This window comes from Parasteatoda tepidariorum, chromosome 5, assembly GCF_982258835.1.
Source record: "Parasteatoda tepidariorum strain Cologne lab strain chromosome 5, Ptep-v5.0, whole genome shotgun sequence".
NCBI classification, from domain to species: Eukaryota; Metazoa; Arthropoda; class Arachnida; order Araneae; family Theridiidae; genus Parasteatoda; species Parasteatoda tepidariorum.
This window is the reverse complement of record NC_141759.1, coordinates 10757457-10783990: the sequence shown is the minus strand read 5'-3', so window position 1 is coordinate 10783990 and position 26534 is coordinate 10757457. Positions and strand designations below refer to the sequence as shown.

At 30.9% G+C, this 26534-nt stretch overlaps 1 protein-coding gene across 1 annotated transcript in view; it reads left to right on the top strand.

Annotated features, from left to right (window-relative positions):
• The window catches only part of LOC107453067 (cysteine-rich venom protein AnHyalC), a 41912-nt gene that overhangs the window by 8612 nt on the left and 6766 nt on the right, over positions 1-26534 (top strand). The window contains exons 6-8 of the mRNA XM_071185729.2: positions 4994-5109; positions 6870-7004; positions 8757-9037. Of these exons, the coding sequence (XP_071041830.2) occupies positions 4994-5109; positions 6870-7004; positions 8757-9037 (532 nt within the window). The remainder of the gene's footprint in view (positions 1-4993; positions 5110-6869; positions 7005-8756; positions 9038-26534) is intronic.

The window sequence follows — 26534 nt, the reverse complement described above, 5'->3', positions numbered from 1 at the left end:
AAAATAAGTTACGAGAAGACATCTTAAGATTACGGTACGGAGAAGTTCTTTTCCTATAATTTGCTTGCATTTTGATATTTTGAAATTTTTTTCCAACAATTAAATTTTGCTTACTCTAGGTTTCTTTGAAGAAAGCGCGAGAATCTGCGATAAAAAGTTTCTCCCGAGGTATGGTGTCCTCTTAATGTTATAGCTGTTAGGCTAGGGTTGTAATTCATCTGAATCAATTTTCGGATCAGATTTAATTGGATACTTGCAAGCGATGTCAAGCATGGTTGTCGACATAAACAAATAACGCGATTAACTCTCTTAACGTCACTTACCATCATTCAATATTTACTTTTATTTATTTTTATATTAATTTACTTTTTGCACCGGGAATGCAAATTTTTATAAGAAATAAATGGTTAAAATATATTTCTTTAATGCTCAATTTATTTGTACTAGTGGGCTGTGCCTCCTGCTCGCTAACGCTCGCCAACCCCTGAAAATTGCTACGCAATCTTATATCGCAAACCAAGCTCGCTTCGCTCGCTACTAACTCAGGTACATTGCAAATGCACAAAATTCCAAGAATTCAAAACATTCATTCAAATCCATAGAACAACTTTTTTTTTAAAAAAAAAAAGTACATATTTTTAGTAAATACTAAGTCATTAAAATAAATTTGAATTCAAATAAATGACATGTAATTCGTTAAGCCTATTAGAAATGTGCTATAGTATAAAATCGTAAGATAACATTTCTAAAACTGATATCTTTTTAAAAAGGTTAAAATTTTGATTATAATTAAGTCTATTAAAAATTGAAATAAGTTAATTGCAATGGTAAAACCTGCATAAACAAATAAATTCTAGTAAAACAAATAAATTCGTGATATAAATCAAAAATCGTCAAATAAATTCGTAATATATAAATTCGTGAAAAAAAAGCGCTTTCGACAAAATACTAAAATAGAGATCTATCGACTCAGCTAGATATGGCATGTGACATTTTTTAACGGCAATCATTGGTCGATTTTCTAGCGTTGCCATTCGGGGAGTTGTAATGAGGCTTTTTTTGTCGCCGTGTAAGAGAAATATATATATATAGATTTTATTCGTAAGTAGTCTGTTTTTTTCTGATTCATACTCTGCTTTATATGCTGTTTGTTGTAGTGCTACTTAAAAAACTGTGGTAAAATGCATGGTTAAAGACATTTAATGGAAACTTCCGTGAAACATTTTAAAATGCATTATTCCTTAATGGATTATATCAAATTTGATCTCGATAAATAAAGCAAGTTAGACCAAACAATTCTGATTATAAAAGAAATTGTATAGTTATTTAAAATTTATCAAATTTCTTTGGCGAGTATCTTAAATAACATGCTAAATTATTTTCAATAAAGGTTTTTTTGTAAGGGCTTAATTTTTTTCCCTTATTCTTTTTTTCACGTTTTATAAATGCGTAAGAAGCTACAGACTTATGCAAAAAGATCATAGTGTACAAATTGAAAGTTGAAAAATTGAAAGAGAAAAAAATCCAAAATTTTCAGTAGTATTAACAAATTTGGTAGGTCATTTTGAACAATCGTTGGAAATTTGGCGGCAAGAACAAGTAGTAAAAACCTAATGCCTCCATCACACGAGAGAAAAATAAGTGCAACCGTAAGTGTAACTGCAAGTGTAAGTGCAACTCTAAACGCAATTCCTCCGTTCGGAGTTGCCGATAGGGTTGCTTAATTGCCTGAACGGTTGCATGTATTTGGGTTACCATATTTTGTTATTTATCTTTACTTTTGGCTCTTATTTCATTTTTTTCATATCATTCTATTATATCATAGTTTCTCAACGACGTTTGTAAAGGGAGGAAAAAGAAATCACAGACGCTGTAGAATATTGATTGATTTTGATTTAATTTTTTACATTTGTATTTGTGTTAAATCTTTTTTTTGGCAGCAAATAAAAATTCTAAAAACTTTATTTCCCCATTAGTGAAGTAGCATAGTATAAAAAGGATTATGATTTCTACCCCATAATATGAGATGATATTAAGATATCATTGAATTTCATGCTGCGTCCCTAAAAGGATAAGGGGTGAAAGGGAGATGGACTTAAATACTATCTAGAATTTTGACGATTTTTTTACGTTGATTTGAGTGACTAATGTATAAACATGGTGCGTAGCGTTTTTAAAAATTGCTTAGCTTTTTTGAAAAGTGCTTTCTAAGTGAGGTAGCACAGTATTAAAAGGATTATGATCTCTATCTAATAATATAAGATGATATTAAGATATCAATGGTCCCGCAGTGGACTGATCGTTAAGACACGGTTTCCAGCAGATCACCGCAGTCAAGCATCACTGGCTACGGTCAGTGTGCAGGTGGGTGACCACTTGGATCAGTCTGCGTAGGGATCGAGGGTGTGCGGTATTGATCCTCGTTAAACTGTTCTATCGTAAAGTGCTCTACTTCGCGTGCAGGTCGTTGGGCTACCGAAGCGGGTTTGCCCTCACCTCTGCAGAGGATCAAAATTGTGATGGCATGTCTTCGGATTATCCTCTGGGATGCTTCCCAGACCGCCGCCAATAGCCCATCATGCTAACAACAACAAGATATCAAAGAATTTCGTGTTGCGATCCTGAAAGGATAAGGGGGTGAAAGGGGGATGGACTTAAATACTATCTAGAATTTTGACGATTTTTTTTATCTTGATGTGAGTGACTAAGGTATAAAACGTGGTGCGTAGCATTTTTAAAATTCCTTTGAAATAATTCTTTAGAAGAAATGAGGGTTTAATGTATGAAATATACAATTTTTGACTTACCTTTTACTCATAAAATATTTATAACATCAAAACTATTAGATCTATCAAATCAATTCTATTTTTTTAATTTAGTCTAAAAAATACATAATAAATAATGTCAGACTTGTCTATACTACAATGTCTCAGAATTTTATTGTCATCAAATTAATTTACATTGCATTAAGGGATCATCAATTTTATTCATTTACGCATTGCATATCAGAAATATCACTTTTATGAAAATTATTTTTTCCAATTTCTTAGTAAAATTGTTTTTTAAATATAACAGGGTTTTCAATGTCATACTTACAATTTATTATTGTAAAATTCAAAACATTTATTATTGGTATAAGATAATTTAATTAAAAATTATAGGATTTATTTTAGGACAAATTTATTGTAATATACAATATATAAATTAAAATGTATTAATAACTAAGAAAAAAACAATATTTTATTAAGAACATGCTTTTTATATATCATATTATGTATTTTGTTATAGCCTTTTACGTGCTTTGTTTGGCATTTTAAATAATACAAGAATCAATTTAAAAAATGAAACATTTAATATCAAGTGAAACATTTAGAACATTATTCATTTTTATTTCTTATTTTTTAATTTCTTTCATAAAAACAGTATTACATCTCTTTCCTTCTTCCCCAGACAAACCTTACAGGATTATACGAAATATCTGAAATAAAAGAAAGAAATCATTTTCATGGTAAAATTTTACCAACAAATTATTAGAATAAGGGAGATTAAATACCATTAATTTGAAATCATGAAGTCCTTAGGTATCCCTTTTAAACTTATTTTAAGTTTGACAGATATTTTGATTCTAGTTCTAAGATTATTCTATACACTAATGAAAGATGGCAGGTATATTTGGTTTTGTAGTCCTTATGTTTGGATTGAAATTTGTTTTAAGAAAAATAAATTGTATTTATAAACGAAGACTATTTAAAATTTAAGTATATTAAAAAATTAGTAAGGTACACTTACATACTTACTGTCATTGTAGAAAAGTTAAGGACCAAAAGATAAATGCGTAGTATAAATAAAAAGTAAAGTATCATTAGTTAACTTTGAATAATTATAAACAAAATATTATGCAAATCATCATACACAAAAAAAATAGAGGGGATGAATGTAGAAACAGACAAGGAGATTGGAAATTTGCATTTTTAATAATTACTTCTTTATATACTACCTTTTTTTAATACTTTTCAATAATTACTGAAAAATTGGATAATTTTGTGAAAGACAAGGTAAATATTTACCACACATATTTTCTAACCTGTTTTGAAATAAGATTTTGAAAAATTAAAAGAATTCTTAGGGAAGAATAAAATAATGATTTCACAAATAATTATAATAATAAAAAAATTTCAAATAATCGGACACATGCTTTTACAATCAACAGAAATAAAGATTAAATTTAAAAATAATGAAATGTAATCATTATTATATGTTATGTTATAATAATGCAACAAAGTTTGGCGAGTTGCTTGGCGAATATTTCAAAGTAAAGCTTTTCGCCAGTATAAATCTTTACACATATAAAAATAGAAATTATTTCTATTTAAAGTAATTAAAACATTAATCGGAACAATTAAACAGTAATCGGAACAAATTATAATAAGTTTTAATTTTATTAGCTTAAAATAAATAAATATTTTAAAAGAAAATTTATCTAGAAAATAGTGTACTATACTCACCGATACTAAAATCGTGTGCAGGCTCTTGTTATGGTAGTACATCAACTGCATTGAGATGGTCATCTCATAGTGCGAAAGTATTTTTAATGCTTTTATTTTAAAGGAAATGCTATTATTAAACTAAAAAACTGTTCCGTCTCATCTATAAAAAAATTTCATCCGATCATCCTCTTCCTAACGTCGCCGCCATTTTTATTTACATTTGTATATGTCATCACATAAAATTGAAACGTCATAAAAAACAAACGATCTGATCGGTTTACGTAAGAAATTGCCTGAACGGTTGCAGATATTTCGTGCAACCGTGATTTCTATATCACACGAGGATTTTTCGAGCAATTTTTGGAGAAATTACACTTACAGTTGCACTTATTTTCTCTCGTGTGATATAGCCATAAGTACATCTTTCCTGGTGTGCACTTATAACAAGCTGTATGCCCTATGACAATTTCGCCAAACTAAAAAAAAAAAAAACATTTTCTTTTTAGACCTGAACATTTATATCCGAGGTTATACAAGCCTGGAACACCCTGCACTGAATGTCCAGTCAACTCATGCTGTGATACTGATCCAACCGAACCGGGAACATATGCTGGACTCTGCCGTAAATATTTTTAGACATATTCTTTGCATTATAGATCAGGTTGTTCAGATTTAATTATATTCTTTTACACCCAACCTTATACTTATGCAGCAGAATCATTATATATTTTGACAGCTGATATAGCAAGGCTTGTTTGAGAAAAAGTTCCGTTGTTTCTTTGCAGCAGTTTTTGGTTGGGGCCTTTCGAATTTGGAAAGTAAAAAGTGGAAATTCCGGTATATTTTACATTTTCTCTATCAAAAAGGTAAAACCTCTGTTCAAAACAAATTATCCGGTGTGTGTGGAGAACAGGTATTTGTAGCCCACCAATGTCAAAACCAGTTTTCAAAATTTCTATTAATACTATTTTTCGAATATCTGTCGCCAAGGAAAATAAAAAAGCAATAGCTTAAATGCCTTGCACTTCAAGCAATGCGATGTTTTTAAACCGTCTATATAATTTTGTCGAGAAGAATTATCTGAACTTTATAACAGACAAATAACTTAAATATTTCTTAAGTCATTAAACATTTTTTAAAAATCGATAATTAGGCGACATTTTTCCACCTAAATGAAAATTATCAAAATCACTGCTTCATTCTCTGTTTTCGCAAATTTTTATGAGCCGAGCCCATGTAATGCAGCATTGGCCTAGTTTTTTAAATATTAAAAAATAAAACCACAAACGCTTTCATTGTCACTAAACTGTGGCTTTTTCCCATATTGACGTTTTGAGCCATATTCCTAAAAAAACGCTGGCTTTAGACAGGTAACTTGGAATCACAGTCATGAGTAACAGTTGCAAATTCACAGCAGTTATAAAAATAGCATGTTATTTACAGAAAAGCATAATTTCACATCACAATAGAACCTTCGTAAAACAGCCTTAATATGTACGGTGATGCATGACGCCAGTTAAGCACATCAATTGACACAAACCGCGGCTCTGTCTGTGATTTGATTTTTAAATGTCATAGAAAATGATCCATTTTCAAAGCGAATCATCATTCAGAATGAGAAATTGGTAGTCTATAACAATGTTCTTTTCTCTGCAAAATTTTATTTGACGATAAAACACTCCTAGTGAGGAGGTCAAAAATCAGCTGGATTAACTTTTTGAGAGCAAAACCTCCTGTAAGCTTCAAATCATGTTACTACCAAAGAAAGTAGTGAGTCAGAATAGGTAATATATGATTCATTAGAACATTTGTATTTTCATAAAAAAAACATTTTCATAAAAAAAAATTAATTTCCAAACTACCCAATCTCTTAGTCATAGTTTTCACGATAATCTTTTCTGTTTTCAATTATCAAAGAAACGAAGGCGCAACGACCCCATTTTCTCCTTTTTGGCCTCAACAAAATTTTGACTGGTAAAAATTTAACAGTCACAGTAGATAAGTCATCGTAGGTAAGTTTCTAGTAAACAGACATATCTGAACTCTATATTATTTGAAAAGTAGTGGCTGGTAAAAAATAGTTTACATTTAGAAGCGAATGGTCTTATATTTTTAGTGATTTGAAATATTTTAAAAATAACTGATGCCAGACTGGCAGCATTGTGCCAAAAGGGGTTGAAGAGTTTCAAAAAATAGTAGAAGCTTTTTGAGTTACGTTGAACACAATAGGGAAAATTTTGCACTTGGTTCTAGAGGAAAAGCAGTACTCTCAGCCTGAGCACTTCTTTGTGCCTAATATCGAGGTTACAGAAATGTAGTATTCTTTATAATTTTATAATTAATATTATTTGTTTTTATTTTTCTTTGATATTTTTTTATTAGGCTTATATTTTGCTCCAGCTATATATCTTCCGATGGCTCCATTAAGATTCTACTGCTCTTTCATTGATGAGGATCCGAATTGCAATTTTAAGAACAGAGGTCAAACACCATACAAGTTGATCAAAATTCCTGGAGGTATGCATTCTTTTATTTGTGCATTAATAAGAGTAGATCAACAATTCTGGGTAATTACTGGTAATTTTTCTGGGTAATTTTTGGAATTAAAAAATAGAATACCAGCGAGTTCAATATTTGCCGGCATACTATTGTAGCAGTAGTAGATTATTTTCATCATCATAAAAGCAACTCCACTGCCTGGTTACCTCAATGCTCAACCAAAATAGTGATAAAATTCCAGATGATTGGGATAGGGGTCGCTTCGCGGCCCAGGTGCCCAATAAAATCAGAACACTAGGACTAGGATTTTCATCACTCTAGTGGCAGTGGCAACACAGAATGAGCTATTGGAGACAATTCGGAATGCATCCCTGAGGATTTTCCGAAGATATAGCATCACAATTTTGATGCTCTGCGCGGAGGATAGCTACCCCGCTTTGGTAACCAAATGACCCGCTCGTGAAGTGGAATAATTTAGGGTAAAGCAGCTTAAAAAAGACCAGTACCGCATGCAAACCCTTTGAGCCCCTACCAACTCACTGACGTCTGCCATTGATGCTTGTATTAAGTGGTTTACTGGTAATCGTGTCTTACGATCAGTCTACTGTGGGTCTACAGCATACTATGGAAAAATTATTATTTATAATCTGATAATGCGCATTTACGCAGATAGAATTTTCGTTTATTGTTAATAAACATTTCACAAGTCTTAATGAGTTACGTTATGTAAAAAATAATAATGAGTAATTTGAAAAATTTAGTTCTAAATAATTATGAAATTATCAGTACTTAATGAAACTAATTATCATTAATGAGTCTTTTTACAACAAATTCAATCTTATTTAGATAGTTCTCCAAGTCACTAAAAAAATATGTGTATATTAGGTACGTATAATTTCGTTTGGAGCAACGACATGATTATAAAATATTTGGAAAAAGGCAGACAACACAAATTGTTGAGCACATTTCATGACCTCGCATAAGCTATCTGGTCCAGATATTAGCAATGTGTTCAGAATCTAGAAAAATTTAAAAGTCTTGACAAGTGGTTTTGAAGATTATCTTAATTTCACAAAATGATTTCACATTAATTTCAGGATTCTGAATGGCCTGTGGTAGCACAGATACTCAATGTTTGTAACATTTTAGACCGATAGTAATTAGGGAAGCACTTTGATTTTCTGATCATTTCCAATTAGTTTTTATTTTTCGAGAATGTGGTCAAGCATTTCCGCTATTTGACGTTGTTATTTTTCATAGCTATCATTAAATCTATTAAACTAAGTAGAATGAGATGAGCCGGGCTTGCAGTCAGAATGAGCCCAGAACGAACAGCATTGAGAGTCTTTAATGCAACCCCCTCCAATAAAAGACCAAGAGGAGGGCCCAAAAAGAGATGGAAGGACTGTGTGGATGAGGATTTTGCCATCCTAAAAGTAAAGAACTGGAAAACAATTGCTGGGAAAAGGGCAGAATGGGAAAAACCTCTGAGGAAGACCCAGGCTCACAAAGGGCTGTCGTGCCAATGCTGATGATGATTTTCCATGGCAAATGAATAAAGTTATACCGATTTTCGACAATGTTCCTGAAGTAGTCGTTACTTTTGTTTATTTTCAAAATTGTTTATAAATTATTGGGTACTTACCGCACTGGGGCATTCATGTTTGGCCATCCATGCATCAGGCAAAGTATCCGGCGATTAGTAGATTACCGAAATTTGCCACTAAACTTATTTTTCAGAATCTGTAATGAATATTACTCCTTTTGCAGGAAATCTATTGCTGACAGAAATGGGAATGGGAACTCCACCTGCGAGTGCATGGTTTCCGAGGACCATTATAGGCAAGAGTGGAGCGTGCTTGGTGATTGTTGAGCGGAATGCTCAGAGCGCTGATTTGGGAGTGCAGCAGAGAGAGAAGAGCAAGTTGCAAGTGATCCTTCACATACATGAAGCTGACAGAACCTATCCTCAGATCATTGTGCTTCATTTGCAGAACAGCTGGGTGTTCATGACTCATCATGTCCCACTCACATTCGACAGATTCTTTACGGTAAGCAACATCCAATTAAATACTGGAATATTCGACTGATTCTTTACTGTAAGTAGCATCCAATTAAAAGCTGGAATAGTCGACAGATTCTTTACTGTAAGCAACATCCAATTTAAAACTGGAATATTCGACAGATTCTTTACGGTAAGCAACATCCAATTAAAATCTGGAACATTTTCGTAATGTATTGAGAAAAAATTTACAGGACATGATACCGACCCATACCGGCACGATACCGACCGATACAAGACGAACCCGTTTGTCGTCTGACGATACAGGGTCTAGTAAAATACATTGCAGAAGCATGCGCGTTTTTCCACGCACTGATACGATAGCGTTTATGTCGGCTCCAACAAAAAGAATTCATTTATGGAAACAACGTGTTGAATGAGAGCACACGTATCCCATCGAATCGTACCGATATTTTTTTCTTTTCTTTTACTCTTTTGTTTTATATTTTAGTAAGAAATCAGTACCAGTTGAAATTAACACGTATTTGTTCTTTTCTGAACTTACTATCCACTCTTTAAAAAAATAAATAATATAATTACAAACATTCTAATAATTTTATTATCGAATATGAGCAAAATAGTGCATTAAATTTTTGATAAGTTCAAAATTGTTGTAAAAACGCGTTAATGATTATTCTCATTTTTTAGAAAAGTAGATGGCACGACTACTGCAGTTTGTACTGTCACCAAAATAACATAGATTCAAAAGTTTGTTTTGAAAAATCATCATGAAAATTTTTTTTTTCACTTCTTTAAATTCTTTTATATATGGTTTTAATAAAAAAATTTGTTTCAAGAAATCACAATTCGTTACGGTAAAGAGCACTTTCGTTTTCCCGAACTCCAGCAAACGATGTCGGGAAAATGAATAAGTGTTTTCCTAACCATCAGGCAACGATATAATTGTTTGGTCATATCGTTATCCGATTTGATCGGCATCGTTTGGCATGAAGAAAAAGCGCTCTAAAAGTGCATATAATGTGAAGGAGTGCAGTACTTCGGACCGTATGTATTTTGTACTAGTGGAAGTCATCAGAACCTGACGAAAGCAGGGGCAGTTGCTCCAGGCCCTCGCATCAGAGGGATCCCCAAAATCGAATAGAAAGTTTATTTTTCGTCTCCTTCTTTAATGAACTTTTTTTAAGTAAAGTATCAGCACAGTGTAAAATCCGTTTTATGTTAGCTTCTTCATTAATCTACCGTATGAAAGCAAATATTTTTTTTGTAAATCCATGGGTTTCTAGGGCGAAATTCTGCTAAATTTTCGCAATTACGATGGATAAATTTGGTCAACCAAGAGCCTGTATTTTTACATATCGCAAAATGCGATGTTGTTATAAGAATACGGGCTTAATTGAGTCATCGAATTTGAAAAAATTTAGATGAATTCCGCCTTAATGTCAGCAAGGATACGAATTTTCAAAGGTAGATGACAAAAGTTAACAATCAGTTATCCTATTGTTGACTTCTTTAATTCAGTTAATTTGAAGAAATAATAACTTAGCTAAAATAATATTTCTTTACATCTTCTAATTATAAATTTAAAGAGCATTTTTGTCAAATTTTGACTCTTCAGATGTGCTACTTCCTTTGATGGACTTCTGACTTTAATGGATTTCTGACATAGAATTGTTAGAAAATAAAAAAGGGACAGAACGATATTCGACTGACCATTGAAGAGGAGAGTGCTTGATAGCTATTTTAGGTTTCAGTCAATTTTCTAGTTATATATCTATAATGAGGAGAAAATTTAAATACCTCCATAAAGTTTGGTTTCTCATTATTAAAGTAGTGAAGCAGAGGAGGGCCCCAAGAAAAGTTTTTGCACCAGACTCCAATTAGGCTAAGTTGGGTCCTGTGAGTCATACCCCTCACTGGAAAATTTCTGCTTTTAATATAACTTGCTGACACCTGATACCTGTTCATTTGATATTGTTAATGCGTGATACTATATGTTGTGATATTCTGGTTTTCCATAGAGTTCTGGAGAATTTTACTCTTTTTCGATTCTTAAGTTACTTATTAATTAATTTTTTTATCTGTTCGATTTGATTATAAGACATAGTAAAACTTATATTTAAAAACAAAAATATTGAATAGTTCATATAAGAATTAAATTAAAAATTTTTTAAATAATTAAGATAAAATCCTCTTTTAATAAAATCCCTTGGATGTTCGTATTATTTCGTAATCCAGAGATTCGTCACCGAATTAACTATACTTTTCATTTAAATGAAATCCAAAATGTATTTGTTTTCATTTCTTGCCACCATTTAATCCCATTTCTGCTTATTAATTCTCGGGAGACGTCTAGAAACGGTGCGGGAGAGATGTTTTTGAAAATTCGACATAATTATCACCTGCTTTTTTACTGGTGTAACATGTAGCCAGCACATGGAATTAATTAGGTGGTCCTCGAAATAAAAGCAACTAGCTCATCACGTGACGCGTGACGTCAGTATCACATAGTTACCACTAAACATTATTATGTGCCTTTCAAAAAGGCTTCCTTCACGGAAACTGCTTTCGGGATGTTTCTCCTTTCCGAATTATTTCAATCGAATACTCTTAGACGCGTTGTAACTGGATTCCGTGAGTTAGGCCTGGGTTCAAAATTACAAGGCTAAGGTGTTGAACATTGGTAGTCGTAAACTCAAATTTGAGTCGGCTGTTCAACGACAGTTATAAAAAATAAAATAAAAATATATTCAACCTTAAAGATTCAAACATTTTATATGCATTTTTTATATGATATTAATGCGGAAAAAAAATTCTCCAAGAGGTCAGTTTAAAAGGTTTGAGTTCCAATGCGCAAATTAAAAAAAGATATCACCTTAAATAACTTCCGTTACAATGATCAGATTTTCACAAACGAAGTACCAATTTTAATGATTATAGTCTTATAGGGACTTCAAACATGAAAATTTATTATTGCTTATCATTAATTAAGTTACAGAAACGAACACAAAAACGTACCTTCTCTGAATGAGCGTGCCTTTTACTCAACGGATTTGAATTTTGGGACTTCAAAGATTTTGAAGAGAGAACTTTCCACATCTGTAAATATTTCAAAGACCCATTAGAAGCTAAACAAGTCTCGGCAACTCACCCGTCACCTGATATGTGAAGTCAGTTGAACAGACTTTTCACTCTACGATATCACTCTTATAAACGGATTTGAATTCTTGACCTTCAAAACATAAGGAGTGGTCAAAATTTGAGCAGATGAAATTTAAAATCCCTTTATATTGTTTTTAATTTTTTCGTATTTTACAATATCACCAGAACATTATAAGCAAATCGGAATATTTTACCACACAGTTATAAAGCTCCAAATTATTAGTCCAAAGATTATTCTTTGTAAAAAATCTTCTTTAATTAGCTTTATTTTATCATTTTGTTTAATAACAGTCGAAACAGTTTTTGTATCATGGGGCTTACAAATTATCACATAATTTTAAAGAAAGTAATTTTAAATGGCAAAATCCAAACTTTTGACGAGGTCGATCAAATAGTTCTCGAGAAATTAAATTTTACGTAAACAACTATTCTAATGTTTGATTATTTAGAATGTTAGATTATTTATTACCGATTTTGAAACGATTTTATAAATTTCTAGAGAACTTTATTAATAATCTCAAAAATTTTTGTCTAAAGATCTCAAATAAATTTTCTTTACTTTTAAGTATATTAACATAATGGAAATTGGCTGTTTCTTATTGCTTTAAAAACTCTATTATTTAAAAAGTTATTTACTTTACTTCATTTTTTATAATTTTAAATAACGATAGCAACTCAACATATTTTTCTGACTTAGCAAATAAACAACTTCAAGAGAACTTTGTTATTATTTCCATAGACAAAGATAGCAATAATTATACAATTCTTCTTCTGCAAAAATCCGAAATTGAATTTTTAAATAAGAAATTATCAATGGTAAAAATTTAAAGCTTAGTAATTTAAATAAAAAATATTATCTTAAAAAAAATTAACTTTCAACAAAAAGTTTAAAAATTAAAAATTTAGAAATTTAAAAAACTACGATAAATTAATGAAATCGGTTTTTTTAGACGATTTACTTTATACAAATGCAATTATTTTAAATGTTTTATTAAAAATTGCGTATGATTAAAAATTGAAATAATTTAAGGAAAATTTATTTAAAATCAATCTATCATAAAAAGCGAAATAGCATAGGCTTTTTCCAGTTAATCCTTTCCGAATCGTAAAGGGTCTGGGTAACAGTTTTGCTGTAGATCTATATTATTGAGCCACTTAAGACTAAGACTTTAAAATAGGCGAGTTGCGATCGAAAATGCAAACGTAAGATGAAGTTAAGAACATCAGTTGGTGGTTACTGTGCTACGAATTAATTCTTTTTGGCGGCGTCAATTCGTCGCCAATCAAATTATATTTTATGTTAGTTGTTCTCGATACACTCATGCCCGAATGAGCACTTCTTGAAAGCTCCTATTTCTCATATTTTGTTGTTTTGTTTTCAGTCTAATTATTAATTTTTCATTGTTACGTTTGTTAATAAATATAAAAGCACATATTGATTGTTTTCTTACTGACCAGGGCATCAAATGGTAGAGATATACGCATATCCCGAAAGCGATATTCCACTTTGACTAACTCTGGGGCACTCCAATTGGCACTGTTTGGCGTGCGAATTCTTAACCCGCCAAATCAATGAATCTCACGCTTTCTCGAATCGTACGAGATTAAACTTCAACCGCTATTAATTTATTTTTTTTATATGAGTGCAAGTAGAGTTTGTTTATGTAATGATCGGTGGAACTCGTTTGTACAAAAATTTGTTAATTTAAATGAACAATAAAATTACTTAAGATATATAAATTGTATTTTTCGTATGTTTTAGTTTCACGTTAATTGTTTCATATAACGCAACTTCTTTTTTAATTCAAGTAACGTAAAAATGGAGCAGTAATTAATTATACAACTATATGTTTGTATTTACGTGGAGCGACGCAATTTCATTATATTTATAAATAAACATTTCTACCATTTATGATTTCATCTATAGAATCATATTTCCGTTTAGAACTAAATGCTGATTTTTTTTTTTATAAATTTGCTACAAAAATAATTAATATCAAGAAGTTTAGCACTAAACCTAAACAACAATTACTATACCTTTTATAAAAAATTACGGCTAATATATTCTTATTTCAATCAGTTGTTGAAAATTATTCTTGATTTCTTCTTTGCAATTTAAAAAATAACTCATCAATATCAAAAATAAGACCTGAATTAATACGAACAATTTTATCTATGCCAAGTATTTAAATATTTACTTATTAGTTACTAGTCATATTAATAATAAAAAGTAATTAAAATCTGAATAAAAAATGTCTTCAAAATGAGTTAAATGCAATCCAATTTACTGTAATGGTGAATAAGGATAAACTAATACATTTAGTAATAATTTTTATTTTAATTTAATTTAAAACTCAATGCAGAAAAATAACGAATTATTTCGCTATGGTTGCTTTCAGTGTCTTAAATTTTGCCTAGTTTTTATTTTAATTTCGACAAACTTTTTTTACCAGCAAGAAACAATGGTTCTCCTCGAAAAGAAAACCCAACGATTCTTAGTATAGTCTCACCGTTTTAATATGAAATTATCAACATTTCATTCCAGTAGAAAGTTAATATCCTGTAAACAGTCACTAAGCATTTTTTCCTAAGTGAATTTGCTTAATAACTAATATTTTCTGTTTTGGGCAGTATGGTTCTTTGGCCACTTTGGCCACTGATTAGAGCGGAAGCGCAACTGAGAACTTAAGTCTTTGGTAGGGTCTTGTAGGGCAGTGTAGAGTCCGACATTTTGGACCCCGCAACGCGGCACTACAGCCTACAATGTTCAAACTGGGTCAGTCACATTTTTTAAATCTTTAGGTGAAACATAAAATATTGTAATTATACACTAATTAGGGTGCGATCACGTTTAATTTTGTTTAAAGAGTAAAAATTTTTAAGCAGAACTTGATTCACAAATAAAATATATTGCTTAATTATATGGTGTAGCATTTAGACAACCACAAAATGTTGAGAGAAATACTAAATATGCTGCAATTCAATGAGTACATTTTATTTTAATGATTATGTACTAAAATTTAAATGAAATGAGAATTCTTTTCTTTCATGCACATGCATTTCTTTTAAAAGTGCTTTTTTAATTTTTTTCATTTATTTAGATTACCTTGAATTTTTAATTATAAAACACAATAGAAATCATTTGTCTTTGATTATGTTCTGAGAAACTACAATTTTTTTAAAATTTATGAAGTGAAAAAGATAAGGTAAATTAGAATTAATAGTAATAATGCAAAAATTATTTTGCTTATTTGCCTCAAAAACCAAATATATTCGATTTGGTCGAACATAAATACATTTCGATATCAATTGATGTATTTTAAGCAACAAAATCCATGGGTTGTAGTAAAACTTGCAGATTCTTTTCCAATTTTCATAGTGTGAAATAATTTTCACGCTAAACCTTTCTTGGCATAAAACAAATTTATTTAAACACCTAATTATGCTACATCACAAACATAAAATTAAGTATATAAAAATAATTGTAAATGACATCGTCAAAAACGCTTCTCTCCTTCCCAAAACATTCTAATCCTTTCTACACCACGCTAAAACGAGAGAGATTCTTTTTTAATTAATTCTTAAGTTTTGTTCATATCTCGTAGCGCCATCTAGTGGTGGGTAATCTTACAGTTGTATTTATGCATAATAAATTTTTAGTGTTTATTAATTTTTGAATATAAAAGCATATTAAATTAATTAAATTTTAAATATAGTTATAAATTTGATAACCATCTGATTCCCTTTTCCGAATGTTATAATAAATATTTATATATTGTGGGAAAAAATGTGCAAAAATGGAAAAAGAAATAGCATGGTAAAAAATTGTTTCTAAGAGGTATATTCTCTTACGTTATTAAAATTTAACATTTATAATAAAGTGGTAATTATACTTAATATCTTTTGGAAACTTGCAAATAGAATGCTTTAATTTAAAAAGCTGTTTAAACTATAATCAATGTATAGTATTTTGGCCGAAATAGAATTTACGAGTCGCAATTGGTTACCAAATATTTGCCTGCATCTTTTTTGCATGTATCAGGTATTCAACCAAACAATTATTCTTTGCATCTTTTATCAACACTAAGCTCAAATAGAAGGGGAAAATTAAATAAAAATAAATACGATAGTAAAAATAAAAACGATAATCAAGTTTAAAAAGACGATGTTCCTTGTTTACAGTGAAGGGTTGCCACAGACTCTTTCGTAGATATGCGCGCATAACAATTAAGCAGTTATCGCGGAGTTTGGCGAAGAAGTGCCCCAGAGTTAGTCATAGTGGAATATCGCATCCCGAAACTCGAAATAGATTTTCTATCATACTGTAACCAAGACAAATTGTATTTCCCCAGGTACAAGTTTAAAGGTAACGCCCACTTTTTTACTCAACACTTTCTTTATGATACGTGGCATCTTATGCTATTCTATTATTTATTGAAAGATAATAAATTGCTAATTATTACTTTGAGTCGAGGCTCAATATCAGCGACAATTACTTCCTAAGACGTGTCGTTGATGATAAAGATACAGATATTAACGAACGTATTCTGTTTATCTCAGACAATTTACAAAATATCATTTTTTCTAATGTCTGATTAAAAAGAAAATGTTCAAAAGAAAATCCAATTTGTTAACGCCGCACTGCGAAAGTTATTCTGCACTGGGGAAAAAAAAAGGCACTGGGACGCATTTTTATTATTACAGTTCTGGAGTTAGAATATTAACAGCAAAATCAAATTTTCGCATCGATTATTATTACTTGGGGTATGTTTAAAAAGGCAGCCCTTTTTTTATTCGGACTAGTTTCTTCCGGCATGTAATCTATATATATATTACTCTTACACGGCGATAAAAAAAAAAGCCTCATTACGATTCTCCGAATGGCAACGCTAGAAAATCAACCAATAATTGCCAATAAAAATGTCACATGCCAAATCTAGGTTGGGTGGCTCAACATATAGCGCTTCTAAAAACGGAAACTGAAATAACCAGAGTGTAAAATATTATGTGCTTATGCGCATCGTATTTTTTGTTAAATAATTTATTTATTATATATCAGTTTATAGATGGTAACGAGAAGAGTTTTGTGGTTGCTATGGTGACTAATTAGAAGGTAAATTGTTTTTTTGAGTGAGTGTGAGATTTATTTTTTGGAACTGCAATGCTGTAATTTTATTGTTTAGTTAATAAATCTTCCCTTTATATTAAACGTGATAGTAGTTTCCTTAATTATTTGATTCGAAGTCCTTGGAGTTTTATTTGAGGTCAGTTTATTTTGTATTTTTTGACTTTCTCACCAAACGAGATTTCTTCCGAAATTCAATGTTTTGTTTATGCAGGGTTTTTCCATTGCAATTTCTCTTATTTAAATTTTTAACAGACTTAATTATAGCCAAAATTTTAACCTTTTTAAAGAGATATCAGTTTTAGAAATTTATATCTTAAGATTTTATACTATAGCATATTTCTAATAGGTTTAACGAATTACATGTCATTTATTTGAATTCAAATTTATTTTAATGACTTAGTATTTACTAAAAAGATGTAAATTTTTTAAAAAAAAAAGTTGTTATATGGATTTGAATGATTGTTTTGAATTCTTAAAATTTTGTGCATTTGCAATGTACCTAAGTTAGTGGCGAGCGAAGCGAACCATATAAGATTGCGTAACAATTTTCGGGGGTTGGCGAGCGTTAGCGAGCAGGGGGCACAGCCCACTAGTATATAATAATAATAATCATATATAGACGTTTGATAATAGCAAAGCCGTTATGATAAATCATATGTTCCTTTTTAAAAATTTAGCAAAAGCTATCTTAGGTTGTAGAGATCAGGGAATTTGTTCTTATTGTTGCACTATAATGTCATAAAAAGGAAATAGTGCATTGATTAAAAAAAAATTATTCTTTCATTTACAAAATTTACTGCTCTATTGAGATAATTAGTTTTTTTTTTAATTTGCATATATTGTACGAATTATTTTAATAACAAATTCACCATGATGCCATACGGATATGTAAGAAAGAATATAACCAGTCTTATTTTAGCAATAAGAGTTTAAAATACATAATTTATTGATTTTCGACTTGATTACTATAAATAAATGTTAAGTTAATATTATAATTTGAAATAAATAAACTTGTTGAAAAACTGTTTCTCACCAATTTTTGTGCATTTAAAACTTAGATAAAATAAAATGAAAAAGAAATACTGGATCGAAATTTCTTCGTAAAATGTTTAGCTGGAGAGCTTTAACCACGCATAATGCAACCACAATAATTTTACTTTTTTTAAAACAAATTCAAGTAGTTTTCTGCTAGCTGCTGTTTCTTTTCAATTTCTGACTCTTTAGAATTCAAAATGCTACCAAAATAAAACGAATTCAAAATTTTAAGACACAAATTGTTTGTTGATAAAATTAATCTCCAATTATTGTTACTTCAGTGATAATATTTGTTTGGTTGTGATTTACAATTCACATCGGCGACAAACACTTCCAAAGACATGAAAGTGTGTGATTGATGTTAAAAACATTATTAAATTAATGTAATATGCCTTTCTTTAAAGAATTCACTTAATGCAATCGCTATTTATTTAATGTATCATTAAGAAAAATGTGAGTTTGACAATAAAACAATCTAAAAAAAATTTGCTTTGTATCTACCACAATAAGTTAAATATTTGAAACATCATATTTTTTCAACGCAATGCTTTGAATTACAGTTACAGTTAACTCGTTTACTATAAATAAAGACTCTGGAACTCAGTGTCACTGAAGATCTGGAGTCAAGGCTTAAATATCAGTGATGGAAAGGTTACAAAACGAACTATGATTTTCCGGGAGCAGATTAAAGTAACGCCTACTTCAAAGATGAGTGAAAATGCACTTTGCGGAAAAAATTTCACGCAATTTTTAGCAATACCACTAGTTTCTTGCTGCAACTAATTAACTACGTTATACCAAAAAAAAATATTTGATGAGGATACTTAGGGTCACTAAAAGAAGTTATTAGATAAAAAGTAAAATACGTGAGAAAGTTAATTGAGATATTCTTTTTTTTATTAGACGGCTAATAACATTAGACATGCTACTTTCTTCTGTTATACCTAAAATTGTACCCAACATATAATTTTCACTGAATAATGTTTTGTTTATTTAATTATTTCAAAAGGCTACTACTGAATTTAAGTTAAAATTTTATAAATTTGAATTGTTTAAAACATAAATGTAAGCTGAAATTTAAAATGATATTTCTAAATTAGAAATTTTGAGCTTAGGGGAATTCTTTAATAAAAGGACAATTTAAAAACAAAATATTTAGTATATTAATCAGAGTTCAAAATTAGAAATAAATATATAGTTTCGTATAAAATTTATAATGTATTAATTTTAAATTAGTTCTTAAAGAATAGAAATAATTTTAATTAATGTTTAGTGATTATTCAAAAATCTTTAAAATTAAGAAAATTTTAAAATACCTTTAGAAAAAAAAGGGGAAATTGTAATAACCTAATCTGTCATACGCCGAATTCTAACTCATATTCCCCTCTTACTAATTGATTGTGTGTGATTGGTTAATTAAAAGAAATCTTGTCCTATTTAATACTATTACACTATTTTCACCTCTCTATTTTTTAAGAAGTTAGTAATAAAACGCTTATTATAAGGGGAATAAGAAGAATTGTGTGTTTCTTTTATATTTTAAGTCATAGTAAATATTATGATATTTCATTGCTTACATTTAAGTTCCGATTAAAAGAAAATTAAACCATCTAAAATTTATTCTTCTTCATTTTATTCTTTTCATGTCTAACAAATTATTTTGTATTGTTTATTTTAATAAAACAATTTAAAATTCACGTTTCTGCTATTAATTAAGAAAAATATTTATCCCCCCTTACTTTTGATAAATATTTTAAGCACTATATTCAGTTACTGGTAGATATTTCTTTTATGTTTCTATATAATTGAGTAAATTCCGCTAAAAGAACTTGAATATAACCAACACTTCTCTTCTTTGCTTATTATGACTTAGAATTAGATTTAGAAAAAGTTAAGATTAATTTTTTTTCTTAAAAAAATTACAACGTATTAGACTATTTCTCGATGTCTAATGGGCATCTTGATCACGCTAAAACCGGAGATGTCAACTGCTTCTTGGAAGACAGAATATTTCAGAAAACAGCAGAGAACTTAAAACTAAAATTTGTTGATTTTTTATTAATGTTGTTGGCATTTTTAAAGGCTCAATACGGTTTAATCCTTTTATGGGCCATTTATTTCTAATAAAGGAAAATTAAAGTAATGTTTTAATTGAAATTGTTTTAAGAATAGTAATTGATAAAAGAAAGATGAAACCCCTTTAGTTTATAAAAAGGCATTTTTTTTATTTTTTGGTGGTAAATATATTTAACACGACCTATTAGGAACTTATTGACTTTTATTTTTCTTTATTTATAAAATAAATTCCCTAAATGCTACAAACTTCAAAAAGAATTACGTATTTTATAATTTTTATGCGTTTTTTTTAAACTAACAAATGGTTACCAATTTTATTCAAATCTCACTTCCTTCAAGAAAGCTGAAGTTATTACTGCGTTCTTCCTGTCAGACGGGGTCCTCTCAAAAAAGTTCATGTAAATATTTTAAATTTATCTTCATTTTAATTCGTATTCTGTATATATCTTTAATCCCTCATTTTTTTTTTATTTATTATTCTTAAATTAATCAGGATTGTTAATGGGGAGCAACCTGTGGAAGCCGCGAGCGAAGCAGGTCCCCAGAACATAGGGACTCCCCCCTTATATTTTTTTGTTGCTTTGGAAAATTTATTCAAACTCCGATCTGTTGAATGTGAATAATCCAGCAAAGGGCTGATACACAGATTTCTATAATACGTAAGCATAAGACTCTTTCCAGTTAATCGTCCGTAAATAAAAACTCTGGGACGAAATTTTACAGTAGTATTAGAATTAAGGGCCGGGATAGCCTGGTTGGTAGGGCACTGGACCCATGTCTAAGAGTTCGTGGGTTCAATCTCCGCCTGCTGAAGACTCCCCGTGTGACTGGTACACGATAAATCTGTCGAGTCGCAAAGTCCTCCAAGTTCCCATTACAAATCAATACGTCTTTGGGTACTGATCCAGGAGTTTCCTTGCCTTCTAGATTGGGTTCAAAATTACAAGGATACGGAGTTGAACATTAGTACCCGCAAACCAAAAATTGGGTAGGCTGTTCAATGGCGGCTATTAAAGAAGAGAAAAAAAATAGCATTAGAATTGAGACTTTAAAGAGAAGCTACTAAGTTGAGAGCGTGATTAAAATCGTCAGAATAGGTTTAAGTTAACAAAACCAGTTGCAGTTGCTTTAACTCCTAGACTCACAGATTTTTTGAAAAACACCCGACCAAAAGAATCAATTTTTTATGTAAAAAAGCGTACTTTAAAACATTGTCCTTTTTTTTGGAGGACAATTTTGATATACTGCACTACCCGACACACCAAAATAATTAAAATTGCCGGCAAATAACTACAAGTAAATTTATTTCTGCTCTTTTTTTAAACGGGCAGAAGTTCTATCTAAGTTGTATCTAAGGTATCTTAAGTTCTCTTTCTCTTCTCTTTATTTAACTAAAATTGGGTGCCTGGGCCGCGCAGCGGCCCCTAACCCATTCATCATGAAGTATTTACAAGTTGAATTAAAAAACATTTTGAATTATGCAGCATTTAGGTAGCATTACAGAAGATCAAGCATGTTTGCTTGATAAATTAAACATGATTTGATATTTAATATAAGTCATGATTTATGCAATAATCAGAAATTTTCGTGAATATAAAAAGCACAATTGATATTTAAGCATTGATTGGTATTAAATTTGATGCAATCATAGGTTGTGATTAAAATATGAATTAAATTAATATATAAACAATTACAATTGATATTTTAGCATTGAATGGAATTTAAATTTGATTCATTCATAAGTTGTGATAAATTATGTGTAAAATTAGAATATATGCAAATGCGATTGACAATTTAGCATTGAATAAAGTTAGAATTGTGTAATTTTAAGTAGTAAAACAAATATAACATGATATATGATAAATTTACAGAAGTAATCTACATATTACACTAATGCAAGAGTTCAGAATGAATAGTCCGGAATTGGGCATGACTATGACATTATGGAGCATTATCTCTAATGATTTTTTGCAGTAATTGGAGTACCTCTTCATTCTTTATGAGTTCTTGCAGTTCTTTTATTATTATGACAAGTCTGCGAGCCATACCGGCTGTTGTTGTGGGAATCGGGCGAGAGCCCTTCCTAGTGGGACGGGCTATGCACTCAGTGTAGTTTGCGGTGTGGGATTCACTACAGTTGCAACATTTTGGTGGAGTGTGTCTGTCCTTTCTGCATTCATGGGAGCGATGATTGCCAGCGCATTTCACACATCTTGAGGCAGCGTTGCATGATCTTTGAGTGTGGTGGAATGCTTGACAATTAAAACATTGAATTGGTCCACGACCCCCCCTAAATCTCTCTATTCTGACTGGAATACTTTGAATAGTGGTGATGGAGTTAATTTGATGATTTTGCACTGTATTTTTAAGAATTATGAGAAAAAGTGGGAGGAGCCTATAGGCCTCGCCCACTTTTCTCTTAAACTGTATGACTTTATGAGTTGTAATGCCTGTTTTTGCCAGTTGATGGGAGATCTCATCTGTTTTGTATTCTGTTGATAGTCCACGGAGTAATACTTTAATATGTATGGTTGGATGTGCTTGTGCAGAGGTTATGGGTGTGCCTGTTTCTTCATTGGGAACTTCCATGGGTGGAGCTATGTCGGAGTTGACGATTGTTTCAGATAGTAGCAAGGAGGTGGCGGCATCTATTGGTGAAGAAGAGGTGCTTTCTGTAATCATGATTTGTGTATCCTCAATATTTTTGGCTTTGTTTGGCTTTTTCTTCTTCCTTTTTCGCTTTTTTGTAGGAGGCTCTGCATTATTTTTAGCTGTATTTTCTGTATCGGTTGTCGTTTCGCTTTTCTGTTCTAAATTTTGGCCTGCATCTTGAGTTTCCATAAGTTGAGTTTTGAGTTGCGAGCAATCCTGGAGCTCTTTCGCTGTTGTTTCAATTTCTTTGTTGGTCATCCTTATCATTTCCATCCATTCTTCATATAACTTTCGTTCACCTGGGCTCATGCTTTCCACATTTACCGTTGGTTCTCGTGAAGTCTTTTCGGTTTGCCATTTTCCGCCACGTGGATGATTTTGATATGTAGCCATATTGCGTGATTTGATTTTGTTGTCGAATTCTGTGGATTCCTCATCCGTCGTAGAGTCACTGAGGTTTTGACGCCCGGTAGGCGTGCTTGTCTTTCCACCACGTCCGCAACGTCGAAGACTCATTTTGCAGTACTTTAAAAATTGAATTGAATAAACTTAATTTTTGTACTTTACTTTAAACTACGAGCTTCAAACTTTGCCACGTCCAGACATAATTTCGAGAGAATTAAGAACTACTCACCAAAAGAATTAAACATCAATAACTCAAAACATCAAAATTTTTTCCTCGTCAGGAACATCAAATGGGCTGACCGGAATCGTCCAACAGGATCATGTCATCAACATCACACCGTTACCTTCGAACAGCCGTCAGTTTCAGCTCACTGACCGAATCAATGAAGCTGTCAAGTTGACCTTGCTCCTTTTGTATCTTAAGTTCTATAAAGTGGTAAATGTTATAAACCTAATAATTATTTAGAAATATTGGTGGATAAAAATCTACTAAATTAAATTTATTAAACCGAGAATCACAATTGATAAACTACCACTTTAAAATATATATTTGTTGTGCGGAGCAAGTTGGCAACTCTGTAAAATTTAAATCTCTTTCCTAGCTTTCACATTGTTATTTTCAATTCTCGATTATATTCGAGTGTGAGAAATTAGGCAGCATAAAATACAACGCCGCTCGAATTATCTCGAGTGTGCACAGTTTGCCTTGTTTAACGCGCTCGAATTAATTCGAGAGCACAAGTTAAGGTAGACAAGCTCTAAGTACCCAGGTACGAATTGAAAAGTAACTCCCACTTCTTTACTCGGAACTTTCATTTCCATACACGGAAACGTTTACGTTTATACTTAATAATAATTGATACATAAATTCCTAGTAATAGATAGTTCACTAGTTATTTATTATAATTTTATTAATTATAATACTAATTATGTCACTAAATATATTTTTTATTATATTATTAAACGATATAAAACTTGTGATTTACCATTCAGATTGGCAACAATCACTTTGTAAGTCCTAAAAAAATTTAGTTTATATCAAAGCCTCCAAGATAAACAAATGTATGCTGTTTGTTTCTGGCAACTTAATAAATACAAACATCATGTCTTATTCAAAAATTGTGTTTGATTTTATGATATAAGTAACTTAAAGAAAATATATTTCAATTCAAACTACCATGAATAGCTAAATATTTATATGTATATTAATTTCATTTTATTTTTCTAAATTGTAGAGTTGAGCAGAGCAGGAGTCGAAAAACGAAAATCTGTGAATAATGTTTTTAAAAAAGATTCTGAAGCGCAGCGTCGTTTTGGAGTTAAAAACTTTTAATAGCGGTGGATGATTGCATTCGATTCCACTTTTCGGCTGCTACCGAATCATCGAATAATATTAGTCGAGTAGAATCTGAATAAAATCTGCTTGGGAAAGTAACGCCTACTTTTTGCTCGGAGCTTTCCCACAGCGAGTAAATTATAATAATAATTCAAATATAATTAAAGTCTGATGAAACATTAGTTACTTCTTAAATTTTTCGAATTGAAGCTAGAAAAGGCATGCGTAGAAATGCTTTCACTTTCGTTAGCTGTAGGGAAAGAAAAAATAAAAAATACGTACTTGAACTGTGCTACTTTCTAAATTTTGTACTTTTGATTGATTTTTCGGGAAATACTACAAGTGTTTGTAACGAGAATGTCGGAGGAAATCGTCATTTTTTCGAAAATTTAAATTTTTTTTAAAATTTAATGTATTATATATTCTTTAACAGCGGGTTGTAGTAGTGTGACGTGGGCGACGCTGTTCCACCGCCGTGGCTTCGCCACAGGTGCCCACTGGGTAACGAAAAGAGAATTAGCAGTTCTGGCACTTTCTGTGGCCAATGGACAATAGCTCCAAGTGCCCGCCATTAAAAATAAAAAAAAAATATTCTTTAACAGCTAGCTACTTCCTCCAAATATCTTTAACCCTTTCGCGTCGACTATCACAATTACGTGCCTGCGTAAAACCGTATCGACCAGGGTAAAAAGATAAAACTGGTAATCAAAATATTTCTTTAGCACTTTATTTGTGGGCGGAGTTATAATTGTTTGATTTATTTAATTCACCATTACTTTGTTCAAAATAAAACTATTTAGTTATACCTTGAACTAACATTGATTATATATATGATTAAACTAACAATAATTAAAGTAAAAGCAAAGTAAGTCTGCCAAATTAGCAACGCCTACATTTAAGCTACCGTTTTTTTTATTTAATTACGTTCTGATCCTGATCGTTATTTCATGAAGGGGAGAAAACGGCTTTTTTGAAAACTCAATGACTTTTGCTATAGGCGTTGAATGACAAGCATTATCTGTCTTCTAAGAATCATTTGTGACAGGGATTCAGATTTCAATGGGAACTCTTCAATGTCGTTAATTTCCGTTGAAAAAAAATTTCACAAAAAGGATGTTTCCCTCAGAGGGAAATTTTTATTTTTTTATTCTGTGATTATAAATATGTTTTAAAAGGACTTAAACCTCAGGATATTCAAATTATAAAGCTCACACATAATCTGATGGATATGTAATAATGTTTATACATTATGGTAAAAAAATATAACGTTTTTCCCTCATAGACAAAATTCATATACGCTACTACTGCAGAGGAATATCTTTTGTGTGAGTACGAAAATTGGTAACTATGTGCTTTCGTTGTATAAAAGAAGTGATTCTATTAAATACAATATCTCTATATAACATAAAAACATAATGGTCTAACACAGTTTTTCATTGTTGTCAATGCATTTTTATTGGTCGGAAAATCACATGGTTCTTCCTCATTCATTTCTAATTTTTTTTGGTTGTCATCAGCATAAAATTAACAAAAGTCGTAAAGGTATTCGCAATCGCAACGAACTATAGGGGGCGTTGTTGTATGAGACGCATACCTGCGATTTCTATATGAACCGTCATTCAGTTACTCTGGAGACGTCGTTAATGTAGCGTGTAGCATTGCAACGTTCCTTCTTTAATGTGGCTTATTAAATTTAAAAAAGAAAAATGCTTTATCTTCTCTCTTGTACAACCG